General features: G+C 39.7%; 1 protein-coding gene across 1 annotated transcript in view; it reads right to left on the reverse strand.

The window, feature by feature from the left end:
* Positions 1–17903, reverse strand: part of tmtopsa (teleost multiple tissue opsin a) — an 83227-nt gene that overhangs the window by 17604 nt on the left and 47720 nt on the right. The window contains exon 3 of the mRNA XM_075483910.1: positions 4923–5156. Coding sequence (XP_075340025.1) covers positions 4923–5156 — 234 coding nt within the window. The remainder of the gene's footprint in view (positions 1–4922; positions 5157–17903) is intronic.

Raw genomic sequence — 17903 nt, forward strand, 5'->3', positions numbered from 1 at the left:
ACGGGGAAGAGGAGGGGCTACGTTTTTCAACAACCTCGAATTGGAAATCTAACGGTAGCCGTCCACTATTCCGGCACGTCAACTTAACTCGCCGGATTGGATGCCTAGTCTCGCCGTGTTGCTACTACAGTGGGCGTGTACAGAGGGGCTTGTATACGAAGTTGTAGATAAAACATACGGGCTCGGGGGAAGTAAATAACTTGTGATTTTAACCAACCGAAGTTTCTCCCTCTAAAAATTTGAGTTTTGGAGGGAAATGAATGTGTATAAATCGTCAGCAATGGAACATTATTTCGTATTCACTATGGCTGTGGATCTGCGAGCGAGGAGAGCTGCTGTGCTGCTGCTGCTGCTGCTGCTGCTGCTGCTGCGACACAGGAGATCACATGATCTACTTTCATTGGATAACGAACTCCGCTGCCGTGGCAAATTTGCATAAAGTTCGGCCGAGCCCAACTTTTTGACGTGCCGCAGGTCCCCCGCTCGCCGTGCCGGAATCCAGCATGCTTTGCGGAGCACGGCGACAACGATCGGCCGGATTTCATTGAAAATGAATTGAATGCGTTGGATACGGCTTGACGTGCCGGAATAGTGGACGCCTACCGTTAATGCGCTCATACGGCGAGTTTCAATACGTTTTTAGAAATAAGTGCAACACCGTTGCAGCAGCAAAAGTGTAAGTTTAAATGTAGTCCTTTGCAATCACAATAATATTACAGGGACACTGCTTGAATGGTAGCCCATTCATTTATTTAATTTAGGTGCAATCCGCAGGGGAGAAGCGCTCTTGGCAGCAGTTCAAGATGAAATATAAAAACATAGTTCAAACAGGTGAGACCTCGGCATGGAGGCTCATTTTGATCATGTTTTACACTGTAAAATAAATATTAAGTGGCTATTTGACTGTGCAGTTATTTTATTCCCAACATAATGCTGTTTTCACACACATAAACTTTGTCTTCTCATCTATACCATCCATCATCCATAATTCTCCGCGCAATAATGCTGCACCTTCATCCACGGGATCGTTGTCAAAAGGACATGTTCGTGAAAAAAGTTGCCTCCTACTGTGCCTAATGGACTTATAGAAGTAGAAGAACTCGCTCTGCTAACTGAATGAATGAGGAAATCAAATGGCGTGTGTGGCTGAAAGAGGGCGGAGACAGAAAGAACTCAAGGTTTCTTGAATAAAACCTGGTCCCGACCAGGTTAGGTTCAGAGAGTCTGTTACTCCGGTAACTGACCGAGAGGTTAAGTTACCTCTCTTTGTGAAACAGGCTATAGTTACCCCTCTTTCTCGGGGTTGAGTTACCTCCCTTTGTGAAACGGAAAACTCAGGGTTTCCCTCATTTCAGGGTTACCTACTCAGAGTTTTCTCTAACCTGCTACGTGAAACGGACCTCTGGTCGGGTGTTTGTTAACACCTTACCAAGGAGGAAAGACATCAGAAATGATCTTAGTGAAGCAGTTGTTGCTGCCCAGTTTTAGATACAAAAGGATTCTAGACTTAAATAACTTCATTAAAAAAATTAAGAAGTTGGTCCCGTTTCAAACTACCAACTGCTGAAACAGCTAAAACAACTGAAATTGGGTCATACAACAGGATAATGATCCCAAACACAGCAGCACATCTACAACAAAATATCTTTAAAAAAGTGAAGAATCAAGGTGTTGTAATGGTCCACATGGTCACAATCGGCTGCTAAGGTGTTCTACGAGCTGTTGAATTTTACCGAATCTTAAAGGATAAGACCGTTTTTTTGACATTGGGCCCTTGATTTCACATTATAACATGATGTTCTACTCACCCCTGCTTGTTGTTGAACATTTGGAGCTGTTCCGAAGATATTCGCGAGGCGTCTGGCTGCTCTCTTGAGATATTCGGCCATAAAACGGTTTCCTATGGGCAAGTTTATACAGGCACAAACTATGCTGTTTATAATTTATTAATTACTCTACACTAGCACTGATAACGTGGAGGTGCGTCGCTTACTTAAAAAATCCGGGTTAATAATTTTGAATTTTAGCCGAATGAATAAATAGGCAGGGTCTGTGGGCTGTCTGTGGCAGTAGCACGAGGAGGACGTCAGTAACACCCACTTTACGACAAAAAAATCAAAATTACAATAACCCGGATTTTTTTAAGTAAGCGACGCACCTCCACGTTATCAGTGCTAGTGTAGAGTAATTAATAAATTATAAACAGCATAGTTTGTGCCTGTATGAGCTTGCCCATAGGAAACCGTTTCATGGCCGAATATCTCAAGAGAGCAGCCAGACGCCTCGCGAATATCTTCGGAACAGCTCCAAATGACCAACAACAAGCAGGGGTGAGTAGAACATCATGTTATAATGTGAAATCAAGGGCCCAATGTCAAAAAACCGGTCTTATCCTTTAAGATCAAGTAAGAACTGGATTTTTTAAAAATTCTATTTAATTTATATCCTGGTAAATAAGGTCTATTTTTTCACAAGACTGCTGTCCAAAACACAACAATGTTCAGCAGTGAAACCTGAAAATCCAGTTTCCAACTGAACTTGTTTATGTTGCAGTTTGAGGTAAAATACCTGGCAAGCACTGACTACTCATGTCTGCTGGTGTTGCATTTATGTCATGTAGGATATCTTGTACATCGTAGCTGTCAACCGGGAGTGTTTGTGTCTCCCTGTTGAGTTACAGGTGAGATTTGTTCAGATTTCTGCAGCTGCTGCTATCAGACACACCCTGAACAGTTCCCTCATAAACATGAAAAAAAGGTGGTTGGTTTATTTTTAGAACTGCTGAAGCATTTTAGAGACATTATTTGTGACATTGTGTTTTCTTTAAAGGGGATGATTATCACGACAAAAAAAAAACTTTTATTCTTTGGGTGCCACTACCAAACTCAAGGAAACACAACTAAGGCTTTGTGGGACCGCAAAGCTAATCAGATTCACCAAAGACCTTTGCTGGAAATAGCTCAATCTAATTTTCAAGCAGAAGAATCTTGGACCCTCTTCAGCTATTGTTTTGTGCTCTAAACTCCAGGTCAGTCTAACCTAAAACTGCTTAATAAAAAAGCTCCAGCTGAATGATTCAACAAAAACCTGCTTGTTTCCATCGGTCAGTGGATTTGAGTAAAAAACAAAAAAAACATTCTTTATTTGTGGACAAAGTTTGCTTGTGCCCCTTGGTCCTTAATGAATAGTTTAGTATATATGTACAGCTCGTTTATAATCAAATATGGTTCTCTGTATGTGAGCCATGACATGAGGGATTACTGAGAAAACCCGTCAGATGCTGGTGTTCATTTCCCAACTCTGCCTTCCTTTTGACTTTTTTCCTCTCTTCTGTCTCTTTGGCCCCTCAAACCATAAAACCACGAGCAGGACCCACACTGTCTAGTTAAGTTTCCGATGGCCCAAAATTGTGTTTGTTCCCCTCGAGTTGCGACAGATGTCTGCTCAAAGAGACTTCTCTTCATAAGTGATAGAAATGATCAAGATGAATACATCATATTCTAAAAAGAAAAAGAAACATTTTTCTTTGGGTGACAGAATTCGAATGAGTTTATTTCCATACACACCATTCTGTTCTGTCACTGTCAATCAATTGTGATAAGATAAGTTGGGTTGCCTTTAGCTTTCATTGTAGCAACATAGTTTTAGTTTCGGATATCTAACACAACATCTTATGTGATATTCCCTTTTTTGTAGACAGTGAGCTGAGAAGGTTGGGTTGACGGGAAAAATGTAAATAAAAACAGAATGCATTGAGTTGGAAATCTCATAGACAAGAATTTTATTCACAATAGAATTTAGAAAACATATCAAATATTGAAAGAGAGGTATTTTATCATTAAATTGAAAGTATTATCCTATCTTGAATTTGATTGATAGCAGACCCGTTTCATAAAGGGTGGGGCGGACCACGTTTGCCACTGTGTAAGATCACATCTTCTGATAAAAAAAGTGTAGACTTTAATATTAAAATGATGCATTTCTGAATATTAAGTATTGCACATCAGGACAACGGATACATTTACTCGCAGGCAAATATAGGGTCAGCCCTTCAGGCCTTTTCTCATCATGCTGTGCCTGGCAAAGCTGTATGCTCACAATACATTTTTCTCAGGTGCCCAAACTACCACAGGTGCCTCCTCATAGGCAGGTTCAATATGCAGATACGGTTCTCACCATATCTCAGACAGTAGCCTGTTTGCAAAGGATTTTATGATTTATTCAAAGTAGTTTTATTAAAAGAAGAAGAGCAAATAAAACACAACGGTCATCCCAGGCCACATTCAAAAGCAAGCTGTGAGTAAGAGCTTCCAATTAAAGATAAGGACACCCAAAGTGATTCATCATTATTTAAAGATAGTAAGGGCCAGGATTAATGGAGACTTAGTGTGAAAATAACTCTCCACACTTCTCATGATGGGTACTTTCCTAACACAGCACATAACCCCTCTGGTCTGACAACCAGTGAGTGCCAGGAATTGGGTAGAACCACGTGAAGGATAGTTAGTTGACGACAAACGAGATTAGATTTGTTAAGTACACTGAAATTTCACTCAAATAAGAAGATCAAAGCCAATCCTCTCCGTTCATACTTTGTTCTTAATCCCATTAGGTGACTGGTTGTTGGACTCTGTGATCCTGCCAACAGTTTTTTTTTGTCTTCACAAATTTTGACAACTAGCAAGAGTCGGACATGAAGTCACCTTCGTATTCACAATTCACCCATCTGCACATAATGTAAAATATTCTGTCAAGATGTCCTTGCAAAAAACACCTGAGAGATCAACGAAGCACGGGCCCAACAACCACCTTGAAAACAATCAAAAATTCTAGGATCAGTGGGCAAGATCACCTCTGCCTGCCATTTTGTGACAGCAAAAGATAAAAGGCTCCGGCCCGAGCCACAGTTCTCCCGCTCTCACCTGTTTATTCATGAAGACATAGATGACTGGGTTGATGACCGTGCTTGTCTTGGCCAGCACTGAGGGGATGATGCTTGCTTCAGGTGTGACTAGGCCTGGGGGCCCAAAGGTGGCCAACAAGGCCATGATCCCGTAGGGCAGCCAGCACAACAGGTAGCAGATCACCATAATCACCACCATGAATAAGACACGCTGCTCCCGTTTTCTGCTCATCGATGAATTGATCCTGCCTACCTGTAGACATTGATTTAAAAAGAGAGAAAGAAAATTAAACCTGGCTTCAATTAAAAGCTTGCAATCTTCCATGATTACACAATGCGATCAGACATTTTGGCTTCTATATCTGGATTTGTACTCCCTGAAGGTGCTTCCAGAAAAGGAGGAGGCTGTTAAATGAAACGATTGCGTTACAAAAGAGGAAGTCAGTCAGGTTGAAGTGAGACAAATAGAGATTTGAGAGTAGGAGACAGCAGAAAAGAGATGATAAGATAAAGGGAGAGGAAGTTATATCAAGATGTACAGAAGGACCGTAATCAGTGATGACATAGACGAGATAGAGAAGAAAAATGGAAAGAGTGCTGTTAAAACTATCCCCTCTATCCCCACCTTAGTTACTTATCCCCCGCACAACACCACATAGCTTATACATTCTTAGATCTAAGAGCTTCTATGGTCTACAGATCCTCAATGGCTTTGTTGCCAGGAGTTATAGGTCAAGCTCTAGGACTCCCAAGGTAAACAGTGCTGTGGTGAAGTTTCAGGCAAAATATGACTAATAAGACTCTGAAAATAAGGGGAAAAGTAAAATCGATACCCTTGCTTGGACAGTGAAACTGGGAAATAACCCTGGAATCAGACTGAGTTATTACCTGACCACTATTGTTTTGGGTTCTCATGAAATTGAAGTTGGAGTTGCAATGTGGCCATTATCTCAGATCTCGCAAATTGCTTTAGTGAGCAGCACATTATCTTAATTGATATAAATGATAGCAAAAAGATGATTACATAGATTACATAACAATCACACTTTTTTTTTTTTATTAAACTGGAGTTTTGTAGAAGGTTGATTTTGAAAGAACACTGAGTTGAATATGCCAAACATAAAAGGTTAAGACAAACACACATAAACACACTTGCACACTGCCAAACACCTTCACTCTCAGCAAACTTGAGCTGTCTCCAATGTGCATCTCTGCCTGATGGCCACATGTCTGCTGCTGTCACTCAGTTTCCCCACCAGGGAGATGCTCACAAGCAGGATTCCTCTTTCAAAAAAAGCTCCAGCTGTGGCAGGTTTTATTTTAGATTTTATGAGGGATGCCGTGCAAGAAAACCCGATAACAGCAGATGTGCTTTGAGAAACACAAATAAATCATTCAAAGCCCCAGAGATCAGTCATGATCTCTCACATCACAACGGCTTATCATGAGGAAAATTGGTTTTGTTGATTCTCTTTGAAAAGTACATATTGATAAATGGTAAATGGACTGTTGTATAGCACTGTTCTAGTCTAGCCGACCACTCAATGCACTTTTAACACTACTTTCACTGCAACTTTCACACTTTACACATGTATTTTTGAATGAACAATATGGTGAAGAATGAGTGGCTGCTGTTCTGCTTCATTCTTTAATTCACATATTTCTTGTTACAAGTCATTGAAAAAACAAGTGCCTTTTTATTGTGGCAGACTAATCAAACCGTGCCAGACATTATGGCCCTGTCACACTGTTGCGTATGAGAGAAGCGTATGAGTTGCGTATGAAAATGAATAATATAATTTTCATACGCACGAAAAGTCCTTGAAAATAAAAAATGACTAGCGTAGGAGTAGCATATGAACTGCGCATGCCCAGCGTACGTTTCAACGCGCCTATATCAGCAGCCTTTCCACATTGCTCCATTATTGCAGTAGACGCCGCGCTATCAACATCTCTCGAGACACTCATCTCGATCATGCCTCCCACGAAGCAATCGTCGTTTGCCCGGGCCCTGGGCCGAGGAAAAGGCAAAAAAACACAAGAATCATTCTCACCCAAACCTGCTGAAATGCCTGATGTGTCACACCCATGGACTCACATTTTTAGTTTCATGTTTTAGGTTATGTTTGTGTGTCACTCCATGTTTAGTTTTTGCCATTTTAGTTTCCCTGCACTCTGTTTATCAGTTTCACTCACTTCACCTGTGTTTTTTTCCCTCAGCTGCACTCACTCCCCAATCACTCTCACTCCCTATTTAGTTTCCTGCCTCCCCTTTCAGTTTTGCTGGATCTTTGTTTAAAGTCAAGTTGGTAAACCCATGTCATGCTACCATGTTCCACGTCGTTTTTTCAAGCTAAGTATTTATCCATGCCGTGTTAAGTTCTTTGTTTTGTTTTTGTCCACAGCTACGTTTTTTCCGGCTCAGCCGCGTTTTATGTTGGTACTTTGTTTTTGTTTAATAAATTTACCTTGTTCTTTTGAAAAGTCTGCATCCGTGTCCTCCCTCCACACCACAACCTGACATGATGCACCTGCGGCTGATGAGTTACATGTTTCTGAGCGATCAAGATCCCCAACTCCTCCTCCTGACCGCTCCCGTGAATCGGCGGCAGACGGGCGGAGGCTATAAATACGCTAGCTGTACGGTACACCTTCATGCCAACATATGGCAATTTATGTCCAGCGTTCTCGACCTATCAGTAACGTACCTATATCGTACCTCTGGCGTATTCAGCGTATGCCTAGCGTATGTTTAGCGTATTAACCATACACACAAAAGTTTTGAGCATGTTCAAAAATTTATTTCTGCCTCAGCGTATGCCAACGTATGCCAACGTATGCCAGCGTGCTTGAAACGTATATAACCTATGCTTAACGTTCCCCTGGCATGTGTCAGCATATACCAGCGTATGAGTGATAATTTTCATACGCAACTCATATGCTTCTCTCATACGCAACAGTGTGACAGGGCCTTTAACAGCCTCTTTACATTTTGCTCATTTATCCCCAAAAACTTCCGCAACTTTGCACAGAGGAACCGTATTCATCCAAACGAGTAGAAAATTCCCTTCAAACTAAGCGTTAATCCGGCAACATGTGTCATGGCTCCATGACTTGGAAAGGTGTCAGGTGTTGTTTCAATGGTGTCAACTGAGGCTGCGGCTACACGAAAACGTTTTTCACTGTAAACGATACTTTTTCTTATCGTTTCGCTGTCGCGGCCACACGGAGCCGGCGTTCCCACTACCCCAAAACGATAGTTTTTGAGAACGGGTTCCAGAGTGGGAAAGTTTGAAAACGGCCTTGTTTCGTTTCCATTATTACAGCCAAAACGTTTTTGCGTCAGTCAAACGTTGACGCTGTGAGCCAATTTTAACACTTCTCTATTGTCTCACAGCGTGGCGTGACACAGTGGCGTGTGTACTGCATCGTTTCATCGTTTTCATCCGTTTTCGTCTGGACCTGAGTCTTTACAGCAGCGCGTTGCCGTGTGGTCGCAAGAATTTTCGTACCCGTTTTCAAAAAAAACCTCGTTTCGTTTTCGTGTAGCCGTAGCCTAAGGGGTGTCACAACGTGTCAGTATTGAGGATAATTGCTGTATTAAAAAAAAAAAAGGAACATTCAACATTGTGTCAAAAACACATTCTGGCTGATAATGTAAAATGTTACTGATTGCAGATTGTGTTCCCTTTTACAATTCCCGGTTCCCTACCGTCTACTTGAGTGTAATTCATGTGCCAAACACAGAAAAGCAAACAAATGTAAATTAGTCTAATACTATAATAATTTGAACTATTTCTTAATTTCCCATTGATGTCACAATAATATTGTTATTGTTACATTGTTGGTTCACAAAAATCTTTTATTCAATAATGCTTGAACTACTGACTTTTTTGTTTGTTTAGGCGGGGAAAATTCAGTTCTAAGTTTAGCTCTCCTGACAGAATAAATCAAATTAAAAAGAAAAAAACTATACTCTTTCGAAGAAGCTTTATGTGTATTGTGGATTGCATCTAGCAAAGAAGAATCTTTACCACATGATAATCCACTCGGAAGTTTTTCATGCAGTATGCTAAGTTACTTTGCTATCACAGTGTTGCTAACTTTGTGGATTTATGGACATGTTTAGCTGCTTTTCAGTCAAACTTCTACTTTTGAAGCAATTAGCGACAACATTTTGAGACTTTTACTATTAGCTGCCTCACTGAAAAGAAACAGAAATATTGCTCCATGGGTGCGGGATCTAACTGCTGTGGGTACGCCTCTGGTAAAGTGAGTAAGAAGCATCCAGCCAGCTAACTAGCTCCAGCTGCAGAGCCAGCACCGCAACACAGGGAAGGAAGTGAAACATCCACCTTAAATTTAGATAAAACATTTCATATACTTTTATCTTTCTCTTTGAGTGATCACTGGACATGTAAATAAAACTGAGTCGCTGCATCGAAGTTGTCTTTAACTTAACTGGATGGAGGTTTTTTTTTATACAGATGACACTGACTTTAAAAAAAAAAATAGAATTTATTATAGCAGAGAAGCACCATCGCAGTACCTTGAAAGTGATTTCAGGTAAACACAAAGTCTTAATGAGGCACTTTGTCAGAATTTTATCAAATCAAATCAAATCAAATTTATTTGTATAGCACATTTCATGTACAAACAGTTCAAAGTGCTTTACATAAAATAAAAGCATTGCAGCAGGGAGTCCAAGAAGCATTAAAAATACATATAAGAATATAAAGAGAAACAAATAAAATCATTTAAATGAATTTAAAAACAGGCAACAGTCTAGATATGTTAAAAGATATTTCATGCATAGACACATGAGAAAAGAAATGTTTTTAACCTGGATTTAAAAATGTCTACATTTGGTGAAAGTTTAATCTCCACTGGCAGTTTGTTCCACTTAACAGCTAAATGCTGCTTCTCCATGTTTAGTCTGGACTCTGGACTGGACCAGCTGACCTGAGTCCTTGGATCTAAGAGCTCTGCTGGGTTTATATTCTCTGAACATATTACAGATGTATTTTTGGGCCTAAACCGTTCTGGGATTTGTAAACCATCAGCAGGCTTTTAAAATCTATTCTGTGACTGACTGGAAGCCAGTGTAAAGATTTTAAAACTGGTGTGATGTGTTCAGATCTCTTAGTCCGGGTTAAAACTCTAGCAGCAGCGTTCTGGATGAGCTGCAGATGTTTAATGCTCTTTTTGGGAAGTCCAGTTAAAAGAGCATTACAGTGATCGAGTCTACTGGAGATGAATGCATGGATGAGTTTCTCCTGGTCTTTTTGGGAGAGGAAACCTTTAATTCTGTTGATGTTTCTGAGATGGTAAAAAGCTGCCTTGGTGACAGCTTTGATGTGGCTGCTGAAAGTCAGATCTGAGTCTATCAACACTCCGAGGTTACCAACTTGGTCAGTGATTGTAAGGTCCCGAGTCTCAAGATATTTACCAACGCTGACCCTCTTCTCTTTGCTACCAAACAGAATGATCTAGAATTTTAGACCTGTATCATCGTCCAAAAACTGAAAGAGAAACCTATGTAAACGGGAGCATCTTTTTTGGGGTGGGGGGTTTGGCTGAACTGGATAATATATGAAGAAAGAGAGGCAAAAAGATGTAAATGGCTGGTACAAAGCAGAATGTAAATATACAGTAACAATGTCATGTATATGCTTGTGTGTGACATCAGCTGGTGGAACCTTTTTTTTAATAGACTTTAGTTGCATTTCACTGAAAACAGTTGGCAACACCATGTTCTCATATTTGTAAAGTTAATGAAGGAAAATGAGAATAACATCACAGTCCTAAATGTCTAACAAACTCTATATCTCATAACAAACATATTTCACCCTTGCCTGCTACTGCCAAGCAAAAGGTGGATTATGCTTTGTCAAACAGTGTGGATCCTGTTTGTCTTATGAGACCAAGGGCTGGGGATTGAGAATGACAACTAAAATGTCTCTCACATAATTTTGTAAACTGATCTCACATAATCTACCAAACTGAGCTAAATCTTGCCAATGTCAACTGATTCACGATGCACAGGAATTCCCTTGGTTAGTTGATACAGTAAACATAGAGAAAGATGTCCTAATTCAGGAGGGAGTGGCAGTGGAGCAGCATCGAGACAAAAAAGTACAAGAGAGACTGGAGTTTCAGTGCTGACATGTCATTTTAACATTGAATGCCTCCACTATGTGACTTACTAGGATCAGGAAACTCTGCTTCCACAGATCCTGTTAAACAGCTTAATAAGGTCCGTATTACTGCATGCATTTTTTCACCTTAAATTCAAGGCAACAGATCCACAATTCTGTTGTCATTTTTATAAAGGAAATAAATCTCCACAGGAAGCTATTTTATTTTTGTCTGGTTTTGAGCTGTGGATTCATACACTAAATCTTATTTCTACTTTTGACATTGTTTTTCTGTTCTCCCGTCAACATTCAGTAAGCTGTCCAAATGTAGACACATTTTTGTCCTTTTATTGCTTTTTTGCATCTAGTCGGACGTTTGTTGGATTCATCCTTGTACAAATGAAAAGGTCAGCTGTCATTTTGCTCCAGAAAAGTTTCAGTTTTACCTCCTGTATGACTATGTTCCCACCCAGTACTCTCCCCCCCCCCCCCCCCCCCCCACTTTGCCAGCTCAGAGGAGTAGGTGGCTAATAGCTTCAATTTAGCCTTTGATTAATTCAATTAAGTGGCAGAGATCAGAGACAAATTGAGGAAATGGAGAGTAAGTGCTGGATGATCACAAGCAATGGCTGTGTGGCTGGTGAAAGAGGCTGGCTTGGCAATTGACTGCAAGAAGCCGTTTCTTATGCTAAACACCAAACCCCAAAGCTGAGTAATTAATATTAATGTGTTGTGTCCAACTGATGGCACAACACATTGAGGATATTGCTGTGAAGGGAGAACAACAGACCCTTTCTTTTCAGCTCTGCAACAGTTTAAAATAGAGTTGTAGATTATAGGCAGTAGTCCAATGTGACACTGATACTCATTCTCCTATGAATTATTGGGTGGGGAAAATGTTGTCAAGAGGGGGAGAATATCTCCACATCCTTTACCATCTTACTTAAATATGTCATAGTTTATAATCCTCCTGAAGGAGTATTGCCACCCCTTGAGTCTGGTGTTTTGTAGAGGTCGATCATCCGACTGCTGTGCTGTTTTGTCAAAATTAGTCTTCAATGAAATGTCTTTTTTTTTGTATAAAGTGTGTTGCTTACGAAGTGCTACAGAGAATATTAAATTTTATTGATGTAATGAACACCTTTACAACAATTTGAACTCTTAAAAAAAAATTATTTTGAAAAAAGACGCCGAGTTGAAGGATTCTTTCAAATTAATTAAAAAGCTGAACTTACAACTTGCAAATGAATCTGCCCGGGCATCATTAATTGTTCTATTTTCTTCAGATATTTTTCTTTTCTTACATTTCTCCGTACTGGGCAGCTTGAACATCTTGATAAAAGCACAGCGTTTTTAGACCGGCTTTCGACTAGTGTGACGCATATTATGAGGAAAAATAATAAAAATAATAAAATATAATTTATTTTAATATTTCAAGATCACAATAATCTTCCAATTTAGAACTACAATACACATCGCTTGGACGAACTAACACAAATAAAATACACTTCAATTGGATACTTTTTTATTTATTTTCCCAAGCCACGTGGAGCCACAGCATCAGGATGAAAGAGCCGCGGGTTGCCGACCCCTGGTCTAACGTTATCTGCATTTCAAAGCACACATACTCAAAATTACTCACATACCGTAAGAATGAACTGGGTGACCTCCATAGCCTGTTCCAAAAAGTATCACTCTTGCTGCGCTAAAAAGTTATCTAAACTTTAAAGACATTTTTCAGGCTTCAATTTAACCTCTAAAAACTAAATGGATTAAGTAACGCTGCTCATCTTGTTATAACATAAAGTTCCACTGAGAAACTCTGCATCCTAGCATTCACTTTGATGATGTTCTTCCAACCTAAAAAAAAATCCCTAAATACAAAACCGATGGGAATTGATGGAATTTTAGGATCCACAAAGATGCACACGACAACGCACAGAGCCAAAAGGATACATTGCCAACATCATGAAACCAGACAGTGAGAGACATCCTCACATGTTCTTTGTCCGACTCCTGACTGGTCAGAGACCTTTTGGTGACAAGTATTACCTACTCAGTATTAGGTAGGTGATCATAATGTTTTGACTGATTGGTTATTTAGATTTTGGTTTATTTTTTTTTCTTTCCATACGGGTAAAAATGGCTTACAATTTTTCTCCGCCTATATAAACAGGGTTTATGGGAGCAGAGCAGCAGCCTGGGGATGTACTGACTCTGATCGTGGGTTAACATGTACTCTAAATGGGCCACAAGGAAAGAAGAAAAAAGTTTTGAACAGTTAACAGAGAGCAGGATGTAATAAGAGCTAATGACATTATAGCTATGCTAATAAGCACATGATGTTAACAACATCGAGCTACTTTTTCTAGCTGGCTTTAGCTGCTTTCCACTGAAAATAGTTATGGTAATAGTAGCAATATGAGTTGGGGCTGAAGCGAGTCTCTGATTCAAACATATCAGATAGCGAGGAGCAAAGCAGCCGTATAACTTACTTCAGTCACACTGAAGTAAAACAAATGTACAAAAATAATATGAGCATACCACTAGCCTACATGAGCATTCATCTAAAATGTTACTGAATGCTGACATTGGATAAACTTTGTCCCTGATTGCTTGTCCTGGAAGCATTATGTGCAAGTAGATGTGATTGGCTTCAGTTTGTTATGTATATATCTCTGAGAGTTTGAAACTGTTGTTCTGAGATTTTCATTGATGCGCTGCAGTTTCAAAGTGGAAATACGCAGTCACAGGGATTATTCAAGTCTTTCTGGCTGTGTGGGGATAATAGGTTTGTTACTAAACTTAATCTAAGCTAGGAAGAGATTTTAAGGACTAATTGTCAATAGTGTTCATAATTGATCGTTTGAATTTCTGAACTAAGGTCACAGTTAAAACATAATTAGATCGCATTCATTTCTCACTTTATTATCACCTCCTCTGAATTCTCCTTATAAGGTAACACAGTGTTATAGAGTGCTTTGAAGTATTGGGACATAGACTTCATGTGAGTAGATATATGCACATATCTTCATCTATCTGTGCATCGACCATCAAGATAGTTAAGACTGACTAAAAATAAAACATGTCTTTAGTGCATAGCCAACTTCATTTAATAATTTTTACACACCGATGAAAGCATATTAGCCATCTGAAGCTCAGTGAAAAACACTTGAATCAATCAATGTCACTCAAGTTAGTGGGATCTAACAACATACCATACATCTAAAAGAAACTTAGTAACATTAGTTGTATACAGGGTATTCATGCCTGTGAATGGTACAAAAATTATTATAAGATCTGTGGTTTCACCTGCGAATGCGTGCTGAAACGTTCAGAGTCGACAAGAGTGACGTTCCATGCTACGAAGGAGAGCTGTGCACGCTACACATTTGTCAGTAAAAACAGGCTCATTGAGTTAAAACTCCATGGAAACTATGAAAGCTGCTCATGAATGTGTTCATTTCATGTGTTAATGTGTGAAGACACTCAACTGGGTGGGGTTAGTGGTTGTAGCTTCTAAATAAACATGATAAACTACTTAGATGTTGGCAGAGTTTGATGGTCTAACTCCGTCTTCCCAAAGGTTGCAAAGCGAGAGGCTATTCTGTTTATTCCTTATTTTATTAATGATGTGTCTTTTAGCAAATATACATCCTGAAACAAGTTAGAGCAGATAAAAACTTTATGAAACCTTAAACACAGAGGGTACAATATAGAAAACCCTTACGAGAATCAGTATTTTTTAGTTTTTGAATAGGTGTTGTATTATTGCCTTAAGATAATTTTTCCCTAGCAGCAAGTATCCCAGCTGAGGAAACAGTCAGTATTATCTTTGCTTTGGGTAGTTATAACAGAGACATGTCTTGGTGTTCTGGTTTGGAAACCTGATGTTATGCTCCAGGCTAGAGATACAGAATATTTTGCACAAACAAGTTCTGAATGTTAATAAAAGTTTGTTTTCATAAATTATTATTGGATTTATTTCAGGAGACTCTTTAGGATGATATCTTTTTAGCTGCTTATGATTTATACGAGCCAGAGATCTGCATGCAGTAATTTACACTAAATGAGTCGGCCCCTTTTCTTTCTAAAGAAAACTGCTCGATTGGCAAGAAAAGTTCCTGCCTGAGTTCTTTGCTGGTACACGTGATTGACATAAAAAATATTTTTTAAATGTGTTTATCGATCAGGGTCACAGCTGCCTGTCTTGCAGTGTTGCCCCAGTGGGTCATGCATCCATCCATCCATGGATGTTTAGGAAATACACCAAAGTTCAGCTAGTCGTAATTGGATCCTTTCAGATGCAGTTTGAGTGATGTGTGACAGTTTTGTGATCTGAAAAGACCCACATCTTATGTTATATGAAAGCTATGGCCCTGGCAAAGCAGGATTCAGCAGCAGAAGGCACAACTGGAGCCATGCAAACTGCTGAGTATAAAAGCTCAAAAGTCCAGAAACTGAAAGATTTATGACTAGATGATGGACTTGACAGATTGTGTAGGTCAAGAAACCAGCGGTGCGATGTACTTAAAATTGTGCTGCAAGCAATGTAAGAGAAGCACCACATGTAACGTGATGTCAGAAACAAAAATCTGCTTCAACTGTGTAAAGCCTTGATTAAATATTTTTGCTGAAACAACAAGAGTATCCTAAAATCCTACCAAGTATGGACTGAAAATGTCCTCTGCTTACTGAACATGACTGAATATAGAAAAAGAAATGTATTTTGTTGCTTTTGCTTGCACGGTTGTGTGCTGTCTGTTGGACAGGCATCTCTTCCAGATGTCAATGAAGTTGACATTAAGAACCTGCTTTCACTGTGTCAGCTACGGTGTCCCTCCGTGGGGAAAGAAAGTCATTCGGCAGACTTGTGCTGTCACACAGACATCCGCTATAGAAATGTCCTGTCTGTAGGCAAAACCATCTGTTATAATCACAGCATGTCACACGGAAAAAGATAAATAATGGTGTGTGAAGTGGGGGAAGCAGCTAAACTTGATGGCATACCATGCCACTTTATATATTTGACAGTTACACTGTACTGTAGGCATTCAAGCTGTATATACTTCATGTTACCAAGGGGAACTTGGGCAGAGTGAATGACAGAATCTGTGCATGCATATATGCAATCATGTGAAAAAAAAAGTACAAAATCTTTCAATTCTGTGGTTTTATGTATAAATACATAATTTAGGGTGAAAAAAGAAGAAAGAAATATATATCCAGTACTTACCAGAGTTTAAAAATAGGTTATTCCAATTTCACATGACCGTGTCATTATTGGTCTAAACAAAAACTAAGCTAAAGTCCACCCATACTGCTTCCATAGAAATTAAAAGGGTAAGTAGCTAATCAAATATACTATAATATATAATATCATCAAGGGTGAGCATTTCTGTAAAAGCAGAGGTTTTGTCAGTTGGCTGGTCTGGCACATTCATGTGTGTGTTAACACAATGCCAAGGAGGAAAGACATCAGCAGTTATCTTAGAGAAGCAATTGTTCCCACCCATCATTGTGGTAAGGGTTATAAAGCCATTTCCAAACAATTTGGTGGTGATCGTTGGTACAGTAAGGAAGATTAATTACAAGTGGAAAACGGTGAAAAAAGCTAATAATCTTCCCAAGTTCACCCCAAAGTCAGACCGTGTTAAGAGGAATGGTGAAAAACCAAAGATAGCATGTTATATATTAAAGTTTGTGACAGTGCAATTATAAAAAGTACAGACAAAACCAAAGTTTTGGCCATGATGCACAGCACAACATTTGGTGACCAAATATGGTGTAAGCAATGGGCCAAAAAGATTTGTCCATCTGTGCAAGTAATCCGTGCATATTTGGGAAATGTGTGCGTCTTTGGTTGTAGTTGAGCATAAAATAAATATTTGTGATCTCTAAAAATGAGTCCATCTGTGTTTTTAAAAGTTACGAATCAAAAAGTTACACATTCAAAAGTTACGAATACGAATTTCTCAAGTGCAAGGAAAGGGTACACATATACGTCATCGCTGACGTCATCACGCCACAGGCATCACCTAGAGCTATAGAGTTACAGAGTTGCGACACGCTTTGAAGTCGCCGCTTGGGCTGTCACGTGGTTCATGTGAGCCTCCGGAGTTCCAAACATCAAGGCACTGTCAGTCAGTTTGAACGGGTCTTAGCTGAACGGAGCACAAAAACGATAACTTTAACATTTACGATGCAATTTTCGGTAAATATTGACCCATAGTGTGCATTGATCACTTCACCGACGATGTATTTTATCAACGTTTTTCTTTTTTGGAGCGCAGACACACATTTATCACCATTTTAAATCGTAGAAGGTACCCCTGCATGCTAGCAGGGGGCAGCTACCTCGTCCTCCTTTATACTGAATCATGCCAGTGGTCCAGCTTACCTTCAGATCTACATCCTTCAACAGAGCCTGATGTTACTGTCTGTTCCCAGGATCTACTCCTGTTGTCCCAAACACTCTATCTGTAGAAGATGTCATTCAGTCTGTCTGTTCTTTCTGGTGTCAGATGGACAATGCCCCCCCCCCCCCGCGCGACCCGACCGACGGATTCAGCGGGTCTAATGGATTAAAATATGAATTTAACTTTTTTCTGGTTAAAACCATATTAACGACAAAATAAATGTGTCAGTTGTGAAAAAAATAAACAAAACAGATTTAAACCACCTGCGATGGACTGGCGGCCTGTCCAGGGTGTACCCCGCCTCTCGCCCATTGACTGCTGGGATAGGCTCCAGCCCGCCCGCGACCCGATCGACGGATTCAGCGGTATAGATAATGGATGGATGGATGGATGAAGATTTAAACCAAACATTTTATTATAAAATGTCATCATGGAAAATGTAAA

Source organism: Odontesthes bonariensis, chromosome 14 (assembly GCF_027942865.1).
Source record: "Odontesthes bonariensis isolate fOdoBon6 chromosome 14, fOdoBon6.hap1, whole genome shotgun sequence".
Lineage (NCBI taxonomy): Eukaryota > Metazoa > Chordata > Actinopteri > Atheriniformes > Atherinopsidae > Odontesthes > Odontesthes bonariensis.